The 23,843-nt window shown below is 47.1% G+C and overlaps 1 protein-coding gene across 2 annotated transcripts; it reads right to left on the bottom strand.

Annotated features, from left to right (window-relative positions):
* Window positions 1–16,897: 16,897 nt before the first annotated feature.
* On the bottom strand, window positions 16,898–22,953 carry vsig10l (V-set and immunoglobulin domain containing 10 like). Of its 2 annotated transcripts, XM_042304516.1 has the most exons (12): window positions 22,197–22,951; window positions 21,576–21,905; window positions 21,019–21,291; window positions 20,351–20,617; window positions 19,895–20,140; window positions 19,503–19,781; window positions 19,003–19,095; window positions 18,224–18,448; window positions 17,815–17,931; window positions 17,673–17,713; window positions 17,493–17,588; window positions 16,898–17,243 (listed from the first exon to the last, which is right to left on the bottom strand). In XM_042304516.1, exons 1-12 carry the CDS (start codon window positions 22,267–22,269, stop codon window positions 17,169–17,171), a joined length of 2,115 nt encoding a protein of 704 aa, XP_042160450.1. In that variant the 5' UTR covers window positions 22,270–22,951; the 3' UTR covers window positions 16,898–17,168. The 2 variants fall into 2 exon arrangements, with proteins under 2 accessions (XP_042160450.1, XP_042160451.1); XM_042304517.1 differs by lacking the exon at window positions 19,503–19,781 and having other exon boundaries at window positions 22,197–22,953.
* Window positions 22,954–23,843: the final 890 nt, after the last annotated feature.

Raw genomic sequence — 23,843 nt, 5'->3', positions numbered from 1 at the left:
AGTACCCAGTTGCACAGGGCGGGGTCGAGACCCAGGGTCTCGAGCTTGATGACGAGTTTGGAGGGTACTATGGTGTTAAATGCTGAGCTGTAGTCGATGAACAGCATTCTCACATAGGTATTCCTCTTGTCCAGATGGGTTAGGGCAGTGTGCAGTGTGGTTGAGATTGCATCGTCTGTGGACCTATTTGGGCGGTAAGCAAATTGGAGTGGGTCTAGGGTGTCAGGTAGGGTGGAGGTGATATGGTCCTTGACTAGTCTCTCAAAGCACTTCATGATGACGGAAGTGAGTGCTACGGGGCGGTAGTCGTTTAGCTCAGTTACCTTAGCTTTCTTGGGAACAGGAACAATGGTTACCCTCTTGAAGCATGTGGGAACAACAGACTGGGATAGGGATTGATTGAATATGTCCGTAAACACACCAGCCAGCTGGTCTGCGCATGCTCTGAGGGCGCGGCTGGGGTTGCCGTCTGGGCCTGCAGCCTTGCGAGGGTTGACACGTTTAAATGTTTTCCTCACGTCGGCTGCAGTGAAGGAGAGTCCGCATGTTTTAGTTGCGGGCCGTGTCAGTGGCACTGTATTGTCCTCAAAGCGTGCAAAAAAGTTATTTAGTCTGCCTGGGAGCAAGACATCCTGGTCCGTGACGGGGCTGGTTTTCTTCTTGTAATCCGTGATTGACTGTAGACCCTGCCACATACCTCTTGTGTCTGAGCCGTTGAATTGAGATTCTACTTTGTCTCTATACTGACTCACCTTGCCCTGATTGAAAGCAGTGGTTCGGCTTTCAGTTTCACGCGAATGCTGCCATCAATCCACGGTTTCTGGTTTGGGAATGTTTTAATCGTTGCTATGGGAACGACATCTTCAAAGCACGTTCTAATGAACTCGCTCACCGAATCAGCGTATTCGTCAATGTTTAGTCTGCCCTTGAGTTGCGTTCCCATGCAAAACTAGACAGATAGCTAACAACTAAGTCTTCAATAAAACTCCCAAGGCGTGACTTTTCTTGAATAAATATATTGAAAACGTTTATGTTGTGAAACTGCAAAATACAGAAAAGAATATACTTTAGTATTCAATTCACACCGACATACTGTAGCTGTACATTAAACGTTTGAAGTTGCATAAATACAAAGCACGCGCTAAGGTACCATGCATCTGGCATGATGCCAAACCATATAGCTAATTGTTAACCATATGGTAATTGGCTCCTTTCATTACTCTAATAATGTACAACCATTTATGTAGAATAACAAAGCATATTACACTAGAAACAGTAACAAAACTACAGTATTGTATATTTTACAATTCGTTTGCATGACGCACGAGCAAAGTAATACAGCTAACGACATACATTTAAAGGCATTGCAATTTGTGAGTAAATGCAACCAACATTGATATGTAAGCAACTCTGTCAATAACAAGATTATCATCATTAGCTAAATGCTTGAATCGAACTTACAAACAAATATTTTCCAAGGCTGAAGCGTGACAAGAAATAACTACATTGAAAGACCTGCACCGTAGCGTTGTTTGTAGCTGCTTCTATGCGTGCAAAACAAATTCTGTACTTCCTGTTTGCGTCGTCTTTCTAAGTACCAGAAAGCGCCACTAGGGGGCAAATAACACCATTGAACACAATGAAAATCCAATTTAACCATTGTAATAAAATAATCTGTTACCTTCTAACAGGATGGCAGCACAATGTTGTTGTCTGACGCAATACGAAACATATCCCAGTCCACGTGATGGAAGCAGTCTTGGAGTGTGGAATCAGATTGGTCGGACCAGCGTTGAACAGACCTCAGCGCGGGAGCTTCTTGTTTTAGTTTCTGTCTGTAGGCAGGGATCAACAAAATGGAGTCGTGGTCAGCTTTTCCGAAAGGAGGGCGGGGCAGGGCCTTATATGCGTCGCGGAAGTTAGAATAGCAGTGATCCAAGGTTTTTCCAGCCCTGGTTGCGCAATCGATATGCTGATAAAATTTAGGGAGTCTTGTTTTCAGGTTAGCCTTGTTAAAATCCCCAGCTACAATGAATGCAGCCTCCGGATAAATGGATTCCAGTTTGCAAAGAGTCAAATAAAGTTCGTTCAGAGCCATCGTTGTGTCTGCTGTGATTATAATCAAAGAGAATTCCCTTGGTAGATAATGCGGTCGACATTTGATTGTGAGGAATTCTAAATCAGGTGAACAGAAGGACTTGAGTACCTGTATGTTGTTATGATCACACCACGTCACGTTAACCATGAAGCATACGCCCCCGCCCCTCTTCTTACCAGAAAGATGTTTGTTTCTGTCTGCGCGATGCGTGGAGAAACCAGTTGGCTGCACCGACTCCGATAGCGTCTCTCCAGTGAGCCACGTTTCCGTGAAGCAAAGAACGTTACAGTCTCTGATGTCCCTCTGGAATGCTACCCTTGCTCGGATTTCATCAACCTCGTTGTCAAGAGACTGGACATTGGCGAGAAGAATGCTAGGGAGTGGTGCACGATGTGCCCGTCTCCAGAGTCTGACCAGAAGACCGCTCCGTTTCCCCCTTTTACGAAGTCGTTTTTTGGGGTCGCCGGCTGGGATCCATTCCGTTGTCCTGGGTGAAAGGCAGAACACAGGATCCGCTTCGCGAAAGTCATATTCTTGGTCGTACTGATGGTGAGTTGACGCTGCTCTTATGTTCAGTAGTTCTTCTCGACTATGTAAAGAAACCTAAGATGACCTGGGGTACCATTGTAAGAAATAACACGTAAAAAAAACAAAAAACTGCATAGTTTCCTAGGAACGCGAAGCGAGGCGGCCATCTCTGTCGGCGCCCTGTAATAAACATTGTTACTTCGACACAGTCTGCACCTGGGTCTTACCTTGATACCTGATAAATGTGTATAAGTGTGTAAGCTGTGTATAAGTGTATAGTGTATAAGCTGTTTGAAAAACTGGTAGTGCTGCTGTCCTTGGACCACAACGGTTTGATCACCCGTTCCGCCAATCCCCAATAAACACTACCATCTCATATTCTGATATGCAACTGCCAATAAAATGTCAAAATACCCTAAATAAAGTATTTCAGGGAAACACATGACATGGACTAACCAGGTGAAATCTAGGATCCCTTATCGATGTCGCTTGTTAAATCCACTTCAATCGGTGTAGACGAAGGGGAGGAGACAGGTAAAGAAGGATTTTTAAGCCTTGAGACAATTGAGACATGGATTGTGTATGTGTACCATTCAGAGGGTGAATGGGCAAGACAAAATATTGAAATGCCTTTGAACGGGATATGGTAGTATATTGTGTCAAGAACTGCAACGCTGCTGGGTTTTTCACGCTCAACAGTTTCCCGTGTGAATCAAAAATGGTCCACCACCCAAAGGACATCCAGCCAACTTGACTCAACTAAGGGAAGCATTGGAGTCAACATGCGCCAGCATCCCTGTGGAACGCTGTCGACACCTTGTAGAGTCCATGCCCCGACCAATTGAGGCTGTGGTGTGCAATATTGCAATATTGGTTATGGAAACGTTTATAAGATCAGTAACTTATGGTGTTTTATCATCGTGCTCACCTCTTGGTGGAGTAAAATCTCCAAAATAAAAAGGAGGGAAAGGAGAGCACCAGCAATAGGGCTTCCCCAATCCTACATAGAACAGGGACTGCTGGGCAGACGTTTCACCTGCTATTGAAAAATCCACAAAGGGATCATCAGTCTTACTACTTGGAGCTTTCCAACGTTCTACATTCACATGAAATATCGTCTGGATTCATTCAATCTCCAAAGGTACATTAGGGCAAGCCAGACGCTACAGTAACAATACGATACGATAACACTCCAGCTTCATTTTCACTCTTTGAATTTATCTGACTCTCTTCACTACGTTCTAGTGAATGTGGTATAGCTTCTGCTTGATAAAGATGGCACATTTCACTATTAAGTCTGTCCTTTAGATATTGATTTCTTTAACATTTTGCCAATTACCCTATGTCCTTCACTCAGATAAGGCCAAACTTACCCTGAATGCTCATTGGTTGAATTGCAGAGGACATCTCCCATGTCATCACCCTTGGGCCCAATGAGAATGGACCTCAGGATCCTGCAGTTGAGCAGGTCAGTGATGTTGTGAGTCTGATTGTCCTGGATGCTCCATGGTGTCCAAATGATCTTCGCCACAGGGTGAGAGTCCACCACACAGGCACACCTCACCTCCCCATCATTCACAGAACAGAAGGAGATGGGAGGTATACAGCCGGAGCATCTAAAAGAGAGGAAGAGAAATGGAAAGAGAGAAAATGACAAAACGACTGTGGCAAACGTCCATATATAACATGGATTATAAAGTGGTTACAAAAATGTTTATGGCATAATGATACATACCCTCAACGTTCACAGGCGTGGTGTCTGAACTCCACTCTCCCATCTCGTTCAGAGCAGAACAGCGGAACTGCCCCACGTCTCTGGTCACAGAGAGACTCAAACTCCCAGAATCCTCTCTAAGCAGGACTGACTGACACACGGTACCACCTGTAGGAGCTGACTGGGAGGTGACCGTGACCCAGACAGGACAGAGTGACCTTTTCTCGCAAATAAAAATAAATTAAAAAACCAGAGCCCGGGCTGGGAGCAGGCTGATAGACACATTGGTGGGTGGTGCTGGTGAAGACAAAACATTGAGGAAAATATAGGCATGTTAAAAATGTATCCAATAGCTCTCACAGTGACATAATCTTCAAGTACATTTATGTTGAGTAGAAAAAGTGTTGTGGAAAGCATAAATGTCACAATTGAGTGTACAGTCTCTAATTTCTTTAATTGAACATAAGTCATACGACATATTCAATTAATAATGACCATTACAAAAGGAGACCCTCGTCTACCACTCCACTGAGGACATTTTCATAATACCTTTCACAAATACACTCAGGAGAAGCTTATCATGGCCATGTGTGTTGTTGACTAGACAGGTGACAGACATATTTTCATAGGTGCCCTCTGCAGCCCAGATATCCATCACCATGTAGTTCTGGGGGGAGGGGGGTTGAGTCAGAGCCGGGAAACAGGGGTCATCCATCCACCATCCACAGCACTGTGGCCCTTGGTCAAGCCCGGGCCTGAAACCTGCAGATGACTTGGCCAGTGTGGTAGGATCAGCTGGAGTTTGCCAATATAGATGGTTTGTCTGGAGAATGAAAATACGTTCAGTGTTAATTCCATTAACTATGAATCAAAGTTCACATTTAGGCCTACTTCATATTAAACAAAATCTCACAGTCCATATGTTGGCAGTAATAGTCAATGCGCTCCCCTCCATGGTCTGCATTTTGTAGTGGTGGAATAATTCTGGACAAACACATTTTCTCTTTTTAATCCATTTTTTTCATTGGAATAGATTTGATTTCAAGACTCTAAATCCACATATCCATTCAGTAAACCACAGATCAACCTAAAACTCACATTCTGCAGTGACCACAAAACTAGAGGAGGGCTTGGACCTCCCCAGAGGGTTGATAGCTGTGCAGTGGAACGCATTCTCGTCTGGGGCCAGGTCTGTGACCGCAGCGGTCTCTGTGCTGTGGTTCATTGGCATGACCAGGCCATCTCTCCGAAAATACCACAGGTAGGAGCTGGCAGGGGGGTTTGGCATCACTCACACAGGACAGGGACAGGTTAGTGCCAACCTGGACCACAGTGCTTCCCCCTGAGACACTCACAGACCTGGGGGCATCTGAGAGAGAAGAGGGACAAAGGAGAGATGCTGGAAATATCACAGTGAGCCTTTAAATGGAGTTCATCGTTCATTATTGATGGGGGAATTGCTCCTAATTTTCAAATCGGATGTTCCTATGTCCCAAGTTGTATCACAGAATGTTCCCAGCCTAAAAAGCAAAGCTCCTACTGCGATACTGCAACATCTGCTGTGCAGATCTAGAACCTCACTCAAAGACCTCTGTTAGCTGATGTAATGCTACAATTTAAATGATAAGGTACACAGTGAATAGAAACAAATGGAACAGTAAGAGTAGAGTAGAGTGACTCTAGCTGAAACTCACAGCTCACGTCGAGCACCACCTGCCCTGCAGCTGTCTGTTCTCCTGGATGTGTCACGTTACACGCCAGCACTTTCTCATGATCCTCTGCTCGGGCCACAAACGAGATGGTGGAGAGGACGCGCAATCAACCCTGTATCTCCTCGGTGTGGTACCCCTGGACCACCTCCCTCTGGTCCCTGAAAGAGAGGGAGGGAGGGGAGGAGTGGCAGGTGTGGAGGACAGTACAGGAAACAGTGATGTTGCCCCCCCCCCTCCTTCTGCTCTTCACTGAGTGACAGCTGTGGCCTTGGTGCTGTATCTGGAAATAACAAGAGACACTAAGTCTAAGACACTAACTATGGGTTCACTCATTGTGTTATCGGTCAAAAACTACATTAAGAATCATTTTCTTTTGGATTCATGTTATCATATTTGGTTAATTTAAAAAATCTCAATCCATCTTCAGGAGCCCTTTTGTCAGGTTTTGCATAATTCATTACCTGGAACCTCCAGTGTCACCCTCCACTGAAAGAATGCAAAGACAGACTTGTGGACCTCATCAACCCAGGGGCAAATGTCCTCTCCGTTATGTTCTAATATCATTCCATTGGTCATCAGGCAGCAGTCTCCATCAGAGGCCCTTCCCACCAGTTCAGTTCTACCACTGTAGTGCTCTATGATATCTGCTGGTTTGGTGCAGCTGAAGATGACTGGGTATTTACCAGGCAGCTTGGAATGCTGGTACCAGGTGACATTAGTGGAGATGTAAGAGTTGGGGTGTGTGAAGGAACAGGGGATGAGGATACAAGACCCCCGTCAGGCCAGATATCTGATTAGGATATGGTCACGGTCCACTCCTCAGCCACTACCAACACACACCACAACACTGGACCGAAAGAGAGAGGGTGAAAAGAAATGAGAGAAAGACAGACATTTGATGAGTATTGTTTGATAGCTGAATGCTGTCATATATGGCAAAATAATAAAACAACTTCCAGAAAACATTTAATTTGTGGGCTCAAATGTATCAAAAATGTGTATTGATATTGAGAATATAAAGATCCAATGTACATTTATCTTGGAAACAATACATTGTCTTATCTGCCAGATTGTACACCCATTCAAGGCTGAGTTCATTGTTGAATCTAGGAAGCTCTTTTCAAAGAGCAGAGGATAGAAATGGATTTGAAAGTGGTTGTCAGAGATGACCACGTTTATATGTACAAGGGGCACAACCATAAGTAGCCCTTAAAGACAATAAAATAGGCCCGTCTTTAAAACCAGAACAGAGTGGTTATATGAACTGTAATAATCCCCCTAGTTATGAAACTTGTAAATTGGTGGAAAAAGGAATTTCTTAAAATATCAACTGTCATGGGTTGCTTAAAAAGTGTTGAAAAAAACTGGATATTGTGTAACTGACTGAACGGCATTGCAATCACATCGGACTGAGCGTACAGAGCATTAATAACACCTTCCTAATATTGAGTTGCACCACTTTTTCCCTCAGAACAGCCTCAATTCGTCATGGCATGGACTCTACAAGGTATCGAATGCGTTCCACAGGGATGAAACTGGAATGCGTTCCACAGGGATGAAACTGAAATGCGTTGTTCCACAGGGATGAAACTGGAATGCGTTGTTCCACAGGGATGAAACTGGAATGCGCTCCACAGGGATGAAACTGAAATGTGTCGTTCCACAGGGATGAAACTAGAATGCGTTGTTCCACAGGGATGAAACTGGAATGCGTTGTTCCACAGGGATGACACTGGAATGCGTTCCACAGGGATGAAACTGGAATGTGTCATTCCACAGGGATGAAACTAGAATGCGTTGTTCCACAGGGATGAAACTGGAATGCGTTGTTCCACAGGGATGAAACTGGAATGCGTTCCACAGGGATGAAACTGGAATGCATTGTTCCACAGGGATGAAACTAGAATGCGTTGTTCCACAGGGATGAAACTGGAATGCGTTGTTCCACAGGGATGAAACTGGAATGCATTGTTCCACAGGGATGAAACTGGAATGCGTTGTTCCACAGGGATGAAACTGGAATGCGTTCCACAGGGATGAAACTGGAATGCGTTGTTCCACAGGGATGAAACTGGAATGCGTTCCACAGGGATGAAACTGCAATGCGTTGTTCCACAGGGATGAAACTGAAATGCATTCCACAGGGATGAAACTGGAATGCGTTCCACAGGGATGAAACTGGAATGCGTTCCACAGGGATGAAACTGGAATGCGTTGTTCCACAGGGATGAAACTGGAATGCGTTGTTCCACAGGGATGAAACTGGAATGCGTTGTTCCACAGGGATGACACTGGAATGCGTTCCACAGGGATGAAACTGGAATGCGTTCCACAGGGATGAAACTGGAATGTGTTCCACAGGGATGAAACTCTGGAATGGAATGCGTTGTTCACAGGGATGAAACTGGAATGTTCCACAGGGATGAAACTGGAATGAGTTCCACAGGGATGAAACTGGAATGCGTTCCACAGGGATGAAATTGGAATGCGTCGTTCCACAGGGATGAACTGGAATGCGTTCCACAGGGATGAAACTGAAATGCGTTCCACAGGGATTAAGCTGGAATGCATTCCACAGGGATGAAACTGTAATGCGTCGTTCCACAGGGATGAAACTGGAATGCGTTCCACAGGGATTAAGCTGGAATGCATTCCACAGGGATGAAACTGTAATGCGTTGTTCCACAGGGATGAAATTGGAATGTGTTCCACAGGGATGAAACTGGAATGCGTTCCACAGGGATTAAGCTGGAATGCATTCCACAGGGATGAAACTGGAATGCGTTCCACAGGGATGAAACTGGAATGCGTTCCACAGGGATTAAGCTGGAATGCATTCCACAGGGATGAAACTGGAATGCGTTCCACAGGGATGAAACTGGAATGCGTTCCACAGGGATTAAGCTGGAATGCGTTCCAAAGGGATGAAACTGGAAAATAGGGATGAGTTGAAAGTAGTACAGAAGGAAATTAAAGGTCTGATCAGGAAAGGCAAACATTAAACTGAAGCTAGAACGCAAGCTGCAAGCGAACAACATTGAGGATGTCTGGGATGGTATGAAGAAGGCTACAGAATACAGCACCAGGGGACAACTACAGAGTGATGAGGGAAGGGACAGAGCCACAGATTTCAACCAGTTTTTTTTACCAGATTTGATGAGTATGATTTCTCAGCAGAGCAGTAGCAGATAGGGGGGGGGGGTGCTGGATTCTGATCTGGGAAGCACTGAGCCCATGAGCATCTTGGAGGAACAAGTGGTGAAGCAGTTGAAGAGGATCAATCCCAGCAAGTCAGCAGGGTCTGATGGGGTTAAAACCAGAATACTCAAGGTATGTTCTAATCAACTGGCTTTCATACTGCAGTATATTTTCAACCTGTCCTTCATACTATCAGATATTCCTACTAAATGGAGAACAACCTGCATGGTGCCCATCTCAAAGAAATCAGGAGGGACTGCAAAGGAATCATTTAGACCAGTGGCTTTGACATCACAGGTCATGAAAACCTCTGAGCGGTTTTTAATATCCTTAAAAAAGGTGACTTCTCCCGTACATATACATATCCGATCTGATACTGCCTGGTTCGGTCTTACAAACTGTCGTCAATTGGTCAGGTAGTTCACAATCCATTTGATTGTATGTGGATTTACATGAATGTCCTTTAGCTTTTGGGCCAGCAGGTGGGGTTGTATGGTATTGAAAGCACTTGAGAAGTGGAAGAACATTGTTCTCGCCACACAGCCGGGCTTCTCCAGACCGAGCAGAGCATCGTCAACACCAGTTTTTGGGCGGTGGTCAAATTGCAAAGGTTCCAGATAGGCTTCCGCCTCAACTCTTAATGTTTACTCTTTACACAAATGACTTCACACACAACAACGAACTGAGACACTTACTGAAATTCTCTGATGACTTTGCTATAGTAAACTGTGTCATGTGGGGGAGACGATGCTCATCATAGGGATACAACAGAGTCCTTTGTGAAATGGTGTGAGGCCAAGGAGCCATGGTAGATTTTAGGAATAAAGAAAGATGTTTTGAATCCCATTTCTATTAATTGTGAAGAGATTGGCCCTGTTGACTCTTTTAAGTACTTGGGTGTAATGGTGGACAACAAACTGAACTGGAAGGAGAATCCTCAGTGTCGACTAAAAAGCACTAAGGAAGCTTAAATCTTTTGAATTATGTGACAAAATGCTTCATATGTTCTATAGCAGTGTTGTGGCGAGTGTAGTGACCCATCCCATTGTTTGCTGAAAAGGGAGTTTAGCTAAGGAAGACTTAAACAATCTTGACAAAATCATTAACAAAGCCAGTGCTACAATTGGCTGCAGCCTGGAATCGATGCAGGACATGTTCATAAAAAGGCTTCAAGTAAAAACACATGACCATGGACAATGACCCACACCCACTCCACAGCACTCTGATGACCCACACCCACTCCACAGCACTCTGATGACCCAGATTTGACTCCACAGCACTCTGATGACCCACACCACTCCACAGCACTCTGATGACCCACACCCACTCCACAGCACTCTGATGACCCACACCCACTCCACAGCACTCTGATGACCCACACCCACTCCACAGGACTCTGATGACCCACACCCACTCTGAGGACCCACACCCACTTCACAGCACTCTGATGACCCACACCCACTCTGATGACCCAACCCACTCCACAGCACTCTGATGACCCACACCCACTCCACAGCACTCTGATGACACACACCCACTCCACAGCACTCTGATGACCCACCCACTCCACAGCACTCAGGATGACCCACACCCACTCCACAGCACTCTGATGACCCACACCACTCTGATGACTCACACCCACTCCACAGCACTCTGATGACCCACACCCACTCCACAGCACTCTGATGACCCACACCCACTCCACAGCACTCTGATGACCCACACCCACTCCACAGCACTCTGATGACCCACACCCAACTCCACAGCACTCTGATGACCCACACCCACTCCACAGCACTCTGATGACCCACACCCACTGATGACCCACACCCACTCCACAGCACTCTGATGACCCACACCCACTCCACAGCACTCTGATGACACACACCCACTCCACAGCACTCTGATGACCCACACCCACTCCACAGCACTCGGATGACCCACACCCACTCTGATGACTCACACCCACTCCACAGCACTCTGATGACCCACCGCCACAGCACTCTGATGACACACACCCAACAGCACTCTGATGACCCACACCCACTCCACAGCACTCTGATGACCCACACCCACTCCACAGCACTTACTGAACCCATTCCCACTCTGATGACCCACACCCACTCCACAGCACTCTGATGACCCACACCCTCATCACAGCACTCTGATGACACACACCCACTCCACAGCACTCTGATGACCCACACCACTCCACAGCACTTGGATGACCCACACCCACTCCACAGCACTCTGATGACCCACACCCACTCTGATGACTCACACCCACTCCACAGCACTCTGATGACCCACACCCACAAACAGCACTCTGATGACCCACACCCACTCCACAGCACTCTGATGACCCTTACCCACTTTTGACAGCACTCTGATGACCCAAACCCATCCACAGCACTCTGATGACCCACACCCACTCCACAGCACTCTGATGACCCACACCCACTCCACAGGACTCTGATGACCCTTAACCCAATCTGAGGACCCACAAAATCCACAGCACTCAAAGACCCACACCCACTCTGATGACCCTGGACTCCACAGCACTCTGATGACCCACACCCAAAACAGCACTCTGATGACACACACCACTCCACAGCACTCTGATGACCCACACCCACTCCACAGCACTCTGATGACCCACACCCACTCCACAGCACTCTGATGACCTACACCCACTCCACAGCACTCTGATGACCCACACCCACTCCACAGCACTCTGATGACCCACACCCACTCCACAGCACTCTGATGACCCACACCCACTCCACAGCACTCTGATGACCCACACCCACTCCACAGGACTCTGATGACCCACACCCACTCTGAGGACCCACACCCACTCCACAGCACTCTGATGACCCACACCCACTCTGATGACCCACACCCACTCCACAGCACTCTGATGACCCACACCCACTCCACAGCACTCTGATGACACACACCCACTCCACAGCACTCTGATGACCTACACCCACTCCACAGCACTCGGATGACCCACACCCACTCCACAGCACTCTGATGACCCACACCTACTCTGATGACTCACACCCACTCCACAGCACTCTGATGACCCACACCCACTCCACAGCACTCTGATGACCCACACCCACTCCACAGCACTCTGATGACCCACACCCACTCCACAGCACTCTGATGACCCACACCCACTCCACAGCACTCTGATGACCCACACCCACTCCACAGCACTCTGATGACCCACACCCACTCTGATGACCCACACCCACTCCACAGCACTCTGATGACCCACACCCACTCCACAGCACTCTGATGACACACACCCACACTCTGATGACCACAGCACTCTGATGACCCACACCCACTCCACAGCACTCGGATGACCCACACCCACTCTGATGACTCACACCCACTCCACAGCACTCTGATGACCCACACCCACTCCACAGCACTCTGATGACACACACCCACTCCACAGCACTCTGATGACCCACACCCACTCCACAGCACTCTGATGACCCACACCCACTCCACAGCACTCTGATGACCCACACCCACTCTGATGACCCACACCCACTCCACAGCACTCTGATGACCCACACCCACTCCACAGCACTCTGATGACACACACCCACTCCACAGCACTCTGATGACCCACACCCACTCCACAGCACTTGGATGACCCACACCCACTCCACAGCACTCTGATGACCCACACCCACTCTGATGACTCACACCCACTCCACAGCACTCTGATGACCCACACCCACTCCACAGCACTCTGATGACCCACACCCACTCCACAGCACTCTGATGACCCACACCCACTCCACAGCACTCTGATGACCCACACCCACTCCACAGCACTCTGATGACCCACACCCACTCCACAGCACTCGGATGACCCACACCCACTCCACAGCACTCTGATGACCCACACCCACTCTGATGACTCACACCCACTCCACAGCACTCTGATGACCCACACCCACTCCACAGCACTCTGATGACCCACACCCACTCCACAGCACTCTGATGACCCACACCCACTCTGATGACCCACACCCACTCCACAGCACTCTGATGACCCACACCCACTCCACAGCACTCTGATGACCCACACCCACTCCACAGCACTCTGATGACCCACACCCACTCCACAGCACTCTGATGACCCACACCCACTCCACAGCACTCTGATGACCCACACCCACTCCACAGCACTCTGATGACCCACACCCACTCCACAGCACTCTGATGACCCACACCCACTCCACAGCACTCTGATGACCCACACCCACTCCACAGCACTCTGATGACCCACACCCACTCCACAGCACTCTGATGACCCACACCCACTCCACAGGACTCTGATGACCCACACCCACAGCTGAGGACCCACACCCACTCCACAGCACTCTGATGACCCACACCCACTCAGCACTCTGACCCACACCCACTCCACAGCACTCTGATGACCCACACCCACTCCACAGCACTCTGATGACACACACCCACTCCACAGCACTCTGATGACCCACACCCACTCCACAGCACTCTGATGACCCACACCCATTCCACAGCACTCTGATGACCCACACCACTCTGATGACCACACCCACTCCACAGCACTCTGATGACCCACACCCACTCCACAGCACTCTGATGACCCACACCCACTCCACAGCACTCTGATGACCCACACCCACTCCACAGCACTCTGATGACCCACACCCACTCCACAGCACTCTGATGACCCACACCCACTCCACAGCACTCTGATGACCCACACCCACTCTGATGACCCACACCCACTCCACAGCACTCTGATGACCCACACCCACTCCACAGCACTCTGATGACACACACCCACTCCACAGCACTCTGATGACCCACACCCACTCCACAGCACTCTGATGACCCACACCCACTCTGATGACTCACACCCACTCCACAGCACTCTGATGACCCACACCCACTCCACAGCACTCTGATGACACACACCCACTCCACAGCACTCTGATGACCCACACCCACTCCACAGCACTCTGATGACCCACACCCACTCCACAGCACTCTGATGACCCACACCCACTCTGATGACCCACACCCACTCCACAGCACTCTGATGACCCACACCCACTCCACAGCACTCTGATGACACACACCCACTCCACAGCACTCTGATGACCCACACCCACTCCACAGCACTCTGATGACCCACACCCACTCCACAGCACTCTGATGACCCACACCCAGCACTCTGATGACTCACACCCACTCCACAGCACTCTGATGACCCACACCCACTCCACAGCACTCTGATGACCCACACCCACTCCACAGCACTCTGATGACCCACACCCACTCCACAGCACTCTGATGACCCACACCCACTCCACAGCACTCTGATGACCCACACCCACTCCACAGCACTCGGATGACCCACACCCACTCCACAGCACTCTGATGACCCACACCCACTCTGATGACCACACCCACTCCACAGCACTCTGATGACCCACACCCACTCCACAGCACTCTGATGACCCACACCCACTCCACAGCACTCTGATGACCCACACCCACTCCACAGCACTCTGATGACCCACACCCACTCTGATGACCCACACCCACCCACAGCACTCTGATGACCCACACCCACCCACAGCACTCTGATGACCCACACCCACTCCACAGCACTCTGATGACCCACACCCACTCCACAGCACTCTGATGACCCACACCCACTCCACAGCACTCTGATGACACACACCCACTCCACAGCACTCTGATGACCCACACCCACTCCACAGCACTCTGATGACCCACACCCACTCCACAGCACTCTGATGACCCACACCCATTCTGATGACCCACACCCACTCCACAGCACTCTGATGACCCACACCCACTCCACAGCCCTCTGATGACACACACCCACTCCACAGCACTCTGATGACCCACACCCACTCCACAGCACTCTGATGACCCACACCCACTCCACAGCACTCTGATGACCCACACCCACTGACCCACACCCACTCCACAGCACTCTGATGACCCACACCCACTCTGATGACCCACACCCACTCCACAGCACTCTGATGACCCACACCCACTCCACAGCACTCTGATGACACACACCCACTCCACAGCACTCTGATGACCCACACCCACTCCACAGCACTCTGATGACCCACACCCACTCCACAGCACTCTGATGACCCACACCCATTCTGATGACCCACACCCACTCCACAGCACTCTGATGACCCACACCCACTCCACAGCACTCTGATGACACACACCCACTCCACAGCACTCTGATGACCCACACCCACTCCACAGCACTCTGATGACCCACACCCACTCCACAGCACTCTGATGACCCACACCCATTCTGATGACCCACACCCACTCCACAGCACTCTGATGACCCACACCCACTCCACAGCCCTCTGATGACACACACCCACTCCACAGCACTCTGATGACCCACACCCACTCCACTCTGATGACCCACACCCACTCCACAGCACTCTGATGACCCACACCACAGCACTCTGATGACACACCCCACAGCACTCTGATGACCCACACCCACTCCACAGCACTCTGATGACCCACACCCACTCCACAGCACTCTGATGACCCACACCCACTCCACAGCACTCTGATGACACACACCCACTCCACAGCACTCTGATGACCCACACCCACTCCACAGCACTCTGATGACACACACCCACTCCACAGCACTCTGATGACACACACCCACTCCACAGCACTCTGATGACACACACCCACTCCACAGCACTCTGATGACACACACCCACTCCACAGCACTCTGATGACACACACCCACTCCACATCACTCTATTCCTACACAGGAGCAGCTTGAGTAGCAGGTTCATCCTGCCCAGATGTTCCAGGGGTTAAGACGGTCATGAGGCTTTGTGTCGTGGAATAACTTGTTTATGCAGTCTTTCTGTTGGAAAATGTTGTTGCCTGTTTTCCCAGAGTAGGATAGAAAACAGAATTTTGAATCAGACTATTCTTTTAGGGATACTATCGTTGGTTCATGTGCCTTTGTCTTAATAATGGGTTTCTATTTTTGATCGTGTGTTGGCCATGGTTGCAGGTTCTGTCATTGATGATGCATGCATGCTGTGATATAACAATTTCCCAAGTTGAGATTAATAAAGTAACTCTACTCAACTCATGCTGGCTCATGTTGACTCCAATGCTTCCCACAGTTGTGTCAATATGGCTGGATGTCCTTTAGGTGGTGGACGATTCTTGAAACACATGGGGCACTGTTGCATTTTGAAAACCCTAGCAGCATTTCCAGTTCTTGATACAAACCAGTGTGCCCGTCTCCTACTACCATACCCCGTTCAAAGGCACTTAAAGCTTTTGCTTTGCCATTCCCCCTTTGAATGGCCCACACACACAATCTTTGTCTCAAGGCTTAAAAATCCTTCTTTAACCAGTCTCCTCTCCTACATCTACACTGATTGAAGTGGATTAAACAAGTGTTATCAATAAGAGGGCATAGCTTTCACCTGGATTGACCTGGTCAGTCTGTCATGGAAAGAGCAGGTGTTCATTATGTTTTGTACACTCAGTATATCTATACAATAGACACTGCCATTTTTATAATATTTATTTAAAATAAACATCAGTACAAAGTTTGCTGATCACAGAGATTGGCGTTCGGATATACATGTATTTACAATTTTGATAAAGAAACACCATAGTCAGTTCTGCAGTTACAGAGAGCAACATATCCCCATATTAAAATCAACCTCACATATGAGCTTTTCACATTAGTGATAAAATAATATCAAGAATATAAAATATGAAAACATTCAAGACATAAAATATTGCACATCACATTGAAAATTACCGTTTTATTCATTTACACAATTGTGGCAGTTCTCACAGGGGGAGGAGCGACAAACGTGGGGAGAGGGATTGACCGCTCAGCCGGAGCCTGGAAAAGATATCAGATACAAAGCATGGCTGGTAAATCATTTCTGAATACACATTCCTACATGTTCTAACCCAGTAGCAATTCCACAGGGACCATATTCACAAATCGTCTCAGAGTTGGAGTCTTATTCATTATGGTTTAAAAGGCTAAACTGATCCTAGATCAGCACTCCTACTCAACTATGTTTTGTGAATACGGGCCCTTCAGATATTTTGAAAGTGTATGTCATGACAAGGCGTGGTGAATTACCGCCTGCGATGTCATTCTGTTGTAATCAGGCAGTGGTTTGAGTCCTCCAGTCAGCAGGTGGTTGGGAGTGTTTACGTCTGGTTGGGTTGACACCACCTGCATGGGGCGGGCGGGGGGGGGGGTTATCACTATGAACATGACATTGGTGCAATAACAAATTTCCCCAGTTACTGACATTACCTTCTCTACAGCTCTGGGCACAGGATATCTGTTCTGTTGACCTATGAAACAGAAACACAATTTTAGAGCGAAAGCCACTTGATTCCGGATGTGATAATAAAAAAAGGATGGAAGATCAGGGGATTGAGAGTAGTGCTCCTACGTTTCTTCCTGCAGCAGTAGACACAGAGGTATATGAGGCCGATGAGGAGGAGGAGGAAGAGGAGGCCACAGGGGATCCCGACAGCGAGGCCTATAATCTGTGGTCTGCTCAGACCACCTGTCATACCAGCACAGACACAGTACAATCTGTTAGAGCAGCACTCACAGAGCCTACTCTCCACTGATGCGCCAAAGGCGACATGGAAGCATAATGTTTACTAGAAGTTTAACTTTACCAGTATCATGTAGAAGTCTACCTTTATGTTAACATCCAGCTCATTCAACAATACAACAGACTATCTTATAAAGAAATGAATGCATTGCTTCACATGAAACAACGCCAAGCCTACTAGTAAGTGGCAATCAGATTAGCATCCTCCAAACAATCTAAATAGGGTCAGTTCAAATACCGGGTCCAATTCTCTGCATCGCTGATGGTTCCCCCTGAGTTCGGCCAGCAATGGGGATGACCCGGAAGTAGTATGTGGATTTGGGATCCAGAACAGAGATATCAGTGCTCCGGGAGGAACCGGGCCTCTGCTGAATGCTCCGGAATCCCTCTATGGCTCTTTTCCTTCGGCTGCCATTTTTAGTGACAGTTAGGAGGTCTGGTCCGCTCATCTGAATGTCAAAGCCTTCAAAGCAACAGAGGGACAGAAACCAGTGTTGAGCAGTACTTAAAGGGATGTTCCATATCATTTGACATTAACTACAGTCAAGATACATGGAAAACCAGGTCAAATGTCAAATTGTATCCCCAAGCTGTTACTACAGAGTGGTATTATACAAGGTTCTCAGCCAACTGCTTGAAGACAGACTTATAGACCAAATCCAACATAAAAGGAAAATGGCAACAAGAAAGCACTCATTTAAAAAAAAAGAATTGGTTAAGACCCATTAGGCTACAATATCAGTTTCTCACACCAAAGAATTTTGCACTCTAGAACAAAGCCGGATAGTCCAGATGGTCTCAGACATTAAGCAATATTTACAGTACACCCCCATCTACTGTGTTTGGATTTGCATCTTTTCCCACCCGCATTATTGGTGAGGTCGAGCAGTTCAGCAGTGAGATCAAAATAATTTGAACAAAAGGTTGTCAAATAACAATGGAAAACACTATTCTTAGATTCTGACAATATTGTTTTTACAGGAACATTTGAGAGAGTAGGTACGTCGGCAGCTTTACCTGTAATCACAGAGGTGGGAGGGACCTCCCAGGTCATTGTGACGATGGTTCCATTTTGATTAGGGAAAAGACTTGAATCTGAGATGGTGGGGCCTGGAGAGGGGTGAGAGGAATACTATGGAGCTTTGTGTAAAAAAAAATTTTTTTTAAAAGCATGTTTTTCTTTACACAGTCTAAGACCCCATTGTGCTGCTTCAGTCGAGTAACTCTAGTGCTCCAAAACTTTCAGATAACATCTGATTCTCCAGTCATTTAAAAACAGTACAACTCCTTCTCAGTGCTCAGCACAGAGATCACATGATGTATGTTTAACCACATGCTGTAACTACTGTATAGCGTAAAACACTACTATAACAGTGGATCAAAATCTTACATAAAGTCTTTCAAATTTCACAGTGACCCAACAAGTAAGCAAAACCATGTATTTCGCTCTAACTCTATCCATGAGCCAAGAGAAACAGGCCACTAACCACCACCTGAGAAACTGGTCGATGACATACCCAGTAACTGAGTCTTTTTTCCATTGTTGCCCAGTGGGTTGCTACAGTTACAGGTGTAAGTGTAGAGCTGAGCGGTGCTGGTGTTAAAATCATGGATGTTGAGCTGCGCAGTGTCCACGCTGATCTGGTACTGCAAGCCATTGGCTAAGAGCTCGGTACCTTTGGACCATGTGACCATAGCCTTGGGCATGGCCTGGCTGTTGCAGTGGATGGTGACCACTATTTTACCCTCTCGGTCCACTGTGGTCAAGACCATCGGTAAAAACTTTGCAGGACCAGCTAAGGAGTAATGAGACCACTAGTTATCCTGTGTGATCCTCAAACATTGTTTGTTGTGCAGACCTGCAAAATGCATGGACCTTACATAGTCTAGTATGGAATAAGTAACTCACTGGCAGTAATATTGCACCGTGTCTGACGGAGGGGGTGATTGGCCCTACAGAGGACCATTTTCCCATTGAGGTCCTGAGAGGCGGGTATGGTCAGATTGACGTCTCCAGCACCGCTAGTGGCGTTAGTCAAGGCAGGAAAGGACAGCAGAGCTTCTGGGGTGCCTCCTGGCCACCTGCAGTGGAACTGCAGGTCGACATTTCCGTTCACTGCACTGACTGAGCACAGTGGGCTGGCTGTCGGGCTCTCTGTAATGGTAGGAAGACGTGGTAATTAGAACACTTGCACCCTAAATAAATGCAAAAAGCTTATCGGTTTGGCGCACACACACAGGTTGCATAGCACAGACACAATGGTCCATCCAGATGTTTAAAAGACCCCTTACGCTAAGATCAATGATATCAACCACCACAAAACATGTGTACCGTATTACCCCTCAACAGACGCTAATACTCTACCATAAACGTTGACTGTCAAGTTCCTCTTGCGCTGCGCTCCAGTGTTCACATTGACCAGCACACAGGTGTATATGCCCCCCTGGCTAGTTTGGACATTGGTCAGATTGAGACTTCCTCCTTGGGAAACGGGCAGGGTCTGACCCCCAAACATCCAGGAGGTGGAGGGTTGGGGAACCCCCTCGGCCTGACAGGAGAGAGAGAGGGTATCTCCAGAAACAAAGAAGGCCTGGGACGGACTGGCTCCAAGCATGGGCTCGTCTGGTCCATCTACGGTAGACGACAGGTAGTGGAAAGGGAAGTCAGATGACCATTTAAGGGCATATCGGTGTCATCAAATGGCTGGTTAAAGTGGATGTCATTTGTGTAATAGCATGTTTTGTGCAGTGTAGGGTAGAAGAGTAAGAAAGTGAGGAGGACTATTGCCATTTCCACATGCGAGTTCCATATAGAGGACTTGAAGAAAATAAAAACATGCAGTGGGAAAGTGGATTTGTGAGACAGGGAAACATGTTGTTTTCAGTAAAGGATAAAGGATTCAACTACAAAACTAGAGACATGCGAGTAATTACGGGTGCACAAGACAGAACATAACTAATAAAGTAGAGTAAAAGTAATGCTCAGACTAATGCTTCGGACAAATAAAGCGAGATTCAAATACTCCTTCTTACAGAGAACAGTTATTTTCCTATGAAATGTGACAGTGCTGAAAGGGTTGGTCAGGACCAGGGTGTAAGGTCCTGTGTCGTTCCGGTTGGGCTGATGGATGACCAGGCTCTTCTGGCCCACTGTGTAGTGAGAGTTGTTCTGTATCTCCACACTGTTAAAGTACCACCTCCACTGGTCGGCCTCACCCTGCAGTGTGCTGTACTGCAAAGTGAACTTTTCGGCTCCCTCTAAGGCATCGGCAGGCTCTGTGTTCACAGACACGTTCCGGATGTAGTCTGAAAGCAGAAAGTTGGGGTAAAGGACACAGATGGATGGACAAACCATATTGCTTCTCCATGGTGGAGGACAATGGAGCTGCATAATTCTTTGAACAGGTAAAAGAGACGTACATGAAATCCTAACATGACTAAACTCTACATGAAGTCTAATATTCAACTAAAATGTGTAACATTCAACTAAAAGGTGTGCTCAAAGGAAAATATCTATTGAAACTGCTTTTTACTACAGGAATATGATTAATCTGAGTCTGGGAAACTGGCACCAAATGATCAATACTCACCATAGACCTTCAGCACAAATGTGGCTGAGACAGTTTTGAATCCAGACTTGACTATCTCCACAGTGTAGGTGTTACTGTAGGCAAATGACACATTTTGGAAGGTGAGGGACCCATCGGTCTCAATCTTCAGCACATCACGGTGAATGATGGCTATGTCTGGTGCAACACTGGAGCCAAGGGTCCAGGTAACCACAGGTAAACTCCCCATCTTCCATGTGATCACAGGGTCAGGTACACCACTGATGGTCACTACCAGAGTCACATTGCTGCCAACAGTGGTGTTGACCAGTGAGGGTCCCAGGGTAGAGATGGTCAAATCACAGTTTACACCTGTAGTTGATCATGATGAAGCAAAGAATTAATGGAAATGTTAACATTAATACAAAGTTGATTAAGGGTCACAAATTGTAACTAAATCCTACACAAAAATAGGATCTCAATCATCTCGTGATACATTCTATATGGTCACAATTTATTGGGTAGTTAATTAGGTGAATCAATCATTTGTTTATTGTATAACTTATAGGTTTACAATATGGTGTAGGCCTATAGAAAGCAGGCTAGTTTTGTTTATTGGCACGTGACATACAAAATTAAACAGCATGATAAATTAAAACTTACCTCCAATCATAAATATCAATAGAATGAACTTAAAAATGTGCCATTTGTGGACACCAAACTGGTCTGAGGACATTATTCTTTTATTTTATTTTTTTTACTTGAAAGAAAAATCCACGAAAACCGAAACCATAAATTGCCCACAGCTTTCACGTAAAAATAATATTCCACATTTTAGCTTTTTAAGATACCACAAAAAAAAAATCTGGGTAGTCCTTGTGAAAGTTCGACGGACAACTGATGTAATACAATCGCTCCTGCGTTGTGTCCTCTATTGCACTCAACCTTGCTTCACTGTCGAGATGTCCGGGCTATCTGTCATCAAGATTCGAGAGCAATTCACCTGTGTCGATGTCAAAGCCTTGATTGGTAAAATATTGGTAAACGTGGGCTTTACTTTTACAGGAAAACGTTCAATAAACAATGCAAACGTGACTGCTTGTTGAGCTTTGAGGCGGGACAGTCCTTTACTATATCAATATCTACAGGTAAACTAGTCTAGAATGGCATATTCAACCAAACAGTAATGTGAGAAAGAGGAATATGATTTATTGCGCAGTCACCTAGACGTTGACACAAAATAAAAAGATGTAGGCTGGTGATTTACCAGTGTTTCAGGTCTATTGTAACAGAATGATCCGATTAATGAAAGGTAACCGGTTGGACTGCATTCTTTCCATCACCTATTGCGCTTGTCCTCTGGGAGAAACCAAAGATCTCCCCGCCTTAACAACCAGAGTTGTTGTTCACAAAGCAACACGGCTTGGCTGCCTAATTCTCGCCTATCCTTTCTTTGGATTGGTGGACACATCTCAATATTGTCATCTATTTTGAATATTCGAGGAGAGTTGTTGACGTCAACCGTCTGTAATTCAATGGAGAGGCTATGATACTAGCTTCATGCCATGAATTGAGTCATTGAGACAACTCCGATTTAAAGTGTTGTTGTTTTTCTCAAGGTTGCCGGGATGTCACGTTTCCTACTTATCGGTACACTCGTAATAATTTAAGATTTTTTCATTTCTATTTGATCAAATAAACCTTATGGAGCAAATATGCCATAATGTTTTTGTTGTTGACCAAATTCGACACTCATTAACCTCAATACAAAAACGCCACCTGCTGGAGGGAGAAAGATTTCCTGCTGAGTTTGGACTATTCCTCTCTGGAGAAACAACCTTGGTGTCTGGTCCCAAGGAATGGGCCAATCACAAACAGCTATTCCAGTTATTGGTTACCACTGATATAGTTTAGTTCCATTGAGGGAGTTCTATTAACCTGAGCTGCAGTGCACCCGTCAATGGCCCGTGACTTGAATGGGCAAAAGCAGAGGGAGGAGCGCCCTTCTCAAATCGAACAGTAATCTGTGCCTCATGGTCAGGTTGTCAACAAGGCAGCACAGTGCATCACCTAGAAACATGCATCTCTTTTCCATAAAATATGTTGTGTTGGAATTTTCAAATCAAGTTGTTTTCATTGAGAAGGCATTTTTATCAAAAGCAATCATTTTTGCATATAAAAACAGAATCCAACTCATTACTCCCATGTGCCACTAGCCTAGGCTGCACAACTTTTGTCTTGAGCAGACTTCATTGTGGCTTTGAACAGCCCCTGGCTCACGCCCGGGAGGCAGCCCGGTTCCAAAACAAA

Source organism: Oncorhynchus tshawytscha, linkage group LG23, assembly GCF_018296145.1.
Source record: "Oncorhynchus tshawytscha isolate Ot180627B linkage group LG23, Otsh_v2.0, whole genome shotgun sequence".
Classification (NCBI taxonomy): domain Eukaryota; kingdom Metazoa; phylum Chordata; class Actinopteri; order Salmoniformes; family Salmonidae; genus Oncorhynchus; species Oncorhynchus tshawytscha.
This window is presented reverse-complemented; position numbering and strand designations above follow the sequence as displayed.

Bases quoted from the DNA above. Each gene is read 5' to 3' on its own strand.
- vsig10l (XM_042304516.1), bottom strand. From the start codon at position 22,269: ATGTCCTCAGACCAGTTTGGTGTCCACAAATGGCACATTTTTAAGTTC. The intron at 19,096-19,502 runs GTATGTCATCGA...ACCCCTCTCCAG, and splicing joins AAAAAAGACTCAGTTACTGG to GCCCCACCATCTCAGATTCA. The intron at 17,244-17,492 runs GTAATTCACCAC...TATCTTTTCCAG, and splicing joins ACAGAATGACATCGCAGGCG to GCTCCGGCTGAGCGGTCAAT.